The 2,863-nt window shown below is 39.8% G+C and overlaps 1 protein-coding gene across 1 annotated transcript; it reads left to right on the top strand.

Annotated features, from left to right (window-relative positions):
* Positions 1–1,462: 1,462 nt before the first annotated feature.
* LOC149187343 (F-box/kelch-repeat protein At1g80440-like) lies at positions 1,463–2,587 on the top strand. The gene has a single exon (XM_089409634.1). It carries the CDS (start codon positions 1,463–1,465, stop codon positions 2,585–2,587), a length of 1,125 nt encoding a protein of 374 aa, XP_089265760.1.
* Positions 2,588–2,863: the final 276 nt, after the last annotated feature.

The raw sequence follows: 2,863 nt of genomic DNA, 5'->3' as shown, positions 1-2,863 counted from the left end.
TTAATGGTGTTAACTGGGCTATCTTCCATATGGAGTTTACAATCATTCTAATGTTCTTAACAATAATGTAAGTCAATATCATTGTATTGACCTTGATATTTTCCATATTGAGTTTCCACAAATTCCACTGTTCTTGAAAATAAAGCATGTCCATTTCATAGTCGAAAAGGTGTTTGCTAGGTGTTTGCTTGGTGTTGTTGACATTGTCCATTGAGTTTGCACCCATTCCAATGTTTTTTATAACAATGCACATCAATTTCATTGGTGAACAATGTGCTTTATTGGTAGTGTTGACCATATTAGCCTCCATATTTAGTTGCAGACATTCCAATGTTTTCGAGAATAACTTGAAAAGACATTTTCTTGGTAGTGTTAACATTGTAATCTCCCATATTCAAATTGCACAGATTCCAATATCTTTGAGAATAACATGAGTATATTTTATTGCCAAAAAAATACTTACGTGTTGATCTTGTTTTCGTCCATATAAAATATGCACAAGTTCCAATATTCTTAAAAATAATACACCTATCACATCTGGTTACCTAGACTACATGTCATATTAAATACATTATATTGATAGATAATATTAACTTTGTTACCTTCCAAATATAATTTTCATTTAACACAAAATTATTATAATTATTTTATTGGAATTTTAAAATTTACCATTATTATACCAAATTAAATATAAAATGTTGCAGAATAAATGTGTTTATAAATTTATTTGTCAAATTCATAGTTATTGGTTTTTTCTACTTCTCCAGTTGGCTCACTGGTATTAGTACCCATCGTAAAGTTATCTATGGCTGGATCTTTCTCGAATTCTACCCACCGAATTCTACCCACCGCACAAGGAACCAATCGATGATTTGTTCGCCACGCCATTAGGGTTTCCGTTGCACAAATTGCGAAACAAAACACGACAATCGCAAGCCAACTGGTCCCTTTTTCATTACTTAAATGCGGTGCCTCATTTATGCGATCTCTGTTATTGACTGATTTTTCCCTCGAGTTTCTTCCGTTATGACTTGAGCTTTCCTTCATATTTATTTCGACCTCATTCACAGTCTGTGGCGCATTCGTTCCATCTCTCTGTGTTGTGGTTATCAGTTGGGTTCGATCCGGCCTGGTGCGGCATCGAGCAAGTGGTTGTGTTTAACCGTTCTAGGTAAGAAGAGTGTAGTTCTGGTACATGAGCATTTGGCTTGTCTGATTGCTGTGATATTAGGTGTCCGTCTTGTGCTTGGCTTTGCAGATTTTACAAACAGTCTTGGAACGTAAACAGTCTGCTGTGGTATTCGGTTCGTTCAAAACGTATTCGTCTTGTGCTTGCCTTTGCAGGTTTTCAAACTCTCTGTATCTGCCAACTTCATAGTCAATCGCCTTGGAGCGTAAACATTGGCTTATATCGGTTATTCTCCTCGAATCAAATCGGTTATATCGGTTAGTGCATCTGATTATGGAGGGTTTTGTTGCTCTTCCATGGGAAATAGGTCGACATTGTCTGCTAAGAGTGCCTTACGACTCTCATGCAACCCTCGGAGCTGTTTGCAAAAGCTGGGAGTCCGCTGTGAACCACCCCCAGTTTTACGAAGACAGAAAAAAGTTTGGAACTTCGCAGCATTGTATATGTATAGTGGAACTCCGGGAATATCCTTCTTACCGTGATGATGATCTAGAATATGTGGTGTCTGTGTTTGACCCTTTGCTAGGCACCTGGGAAACGCTTCCTCCCCTTCCCCATTTCCCTGGTTCTCACAATGGGATTCCACTCTTCTGTGACTGCGTTTGTGTCAATCGAAAGCTGGTTTTGATGGGCGGATGGAATCCGTCCGGCCTCTACCTAGCAGAGGCACTCAATACCGTTTTCATCTATGACTTTTCATCTGGAAAGTGGAGCCGTGGCGCAGACATGCCGGAGATTCGAATCTCCGGTGCTTTCTCGGTATCACCTGAGGGACTCCTTTACGTTGCAGGTGGACACGGTGACTACGAAGAATTCCTGCGATCTGCAGCTGTTTACAATGTGTTTGAAGACGAATGGAAGATTCTTCCTGAGATGCGTGAAGAACGGGATGAATGCTATGGTGCTTTCATCGACGGCAAATTTTTCGTTATTAGCGGTTATAATAGTGAGTTGAGTGATGGATTCAAGCGGAGTGCGGAAGTTTATGATCCAGAAACAGGGGCATGGACAACGCTGGAAAATATGTGGACGGTCGGGGAAGGGAAAGGCCCACAGTCTTGTGTGGTCGCTGCTTCTTCTGGGCGCTTGTATTCGTTCCAGAAGCAGCAAGGAGTGATGGAATATGACTCCAACGAAAACGTTTGGAGGGCAGTAGTTTTTCTTCCAGAAACCCTGACAACGATTTCATGTTGTGTACCGTGCCGTGACAAGATTTTTGTTTGCGGTCATGCTGAGAGTAATGGTGAGGTTTTCTATCTGTTTGAGCCTCCGCCTACGACAAGTGCAGCAATTGCTCCAGCGGAAACCACTGGAATGTGGACTGCCATTGAGAAACCAGAAAAATCTCATGTGGAGTATGTTCAGAGTATTCAGTCCGCGGTTGCTTTTGAGATTTGAAGTTAAATAATAGTGATAATTACCATATTGCTCGTTGAACACAGTAAAATGAATGTATGCGCGAACATGGGTAAGAGATTTTACATTCCTGTAATCTGGTAATATATTTCAGAAAATGATGTGATATTCTTGGATGTAGTTAGACATTCTATTGCATGTGGATCCTATTGATCAATGTTACTTGGTTTTCAAAATTGTAGAGTTTTATGGCACTTGAAATTACAATTTCAGAGACTTAACAATGTTGACTGATTATTAATAATTTCAAATATTTCA

This window comes from Pinus tabuliformis, chromosome 3_1 (assembly GCF_031772625.1).
Source record: "Pinus tabuliformis cultivar Carrire ecotype Pingquan chromosome 3_1, CPIR1, whole genome shotgun sequence".
NCBI lineage: Eukaryota > Viridiplantae > Streptophyta > Pinopsida > Pinales > Pinaceae > Pinus > Pinus tabuliformis.
Note: the sequence above shows the minus strand (reverse complement) of the source record. Positions and strands in the feature narration are given on the sequence as shown.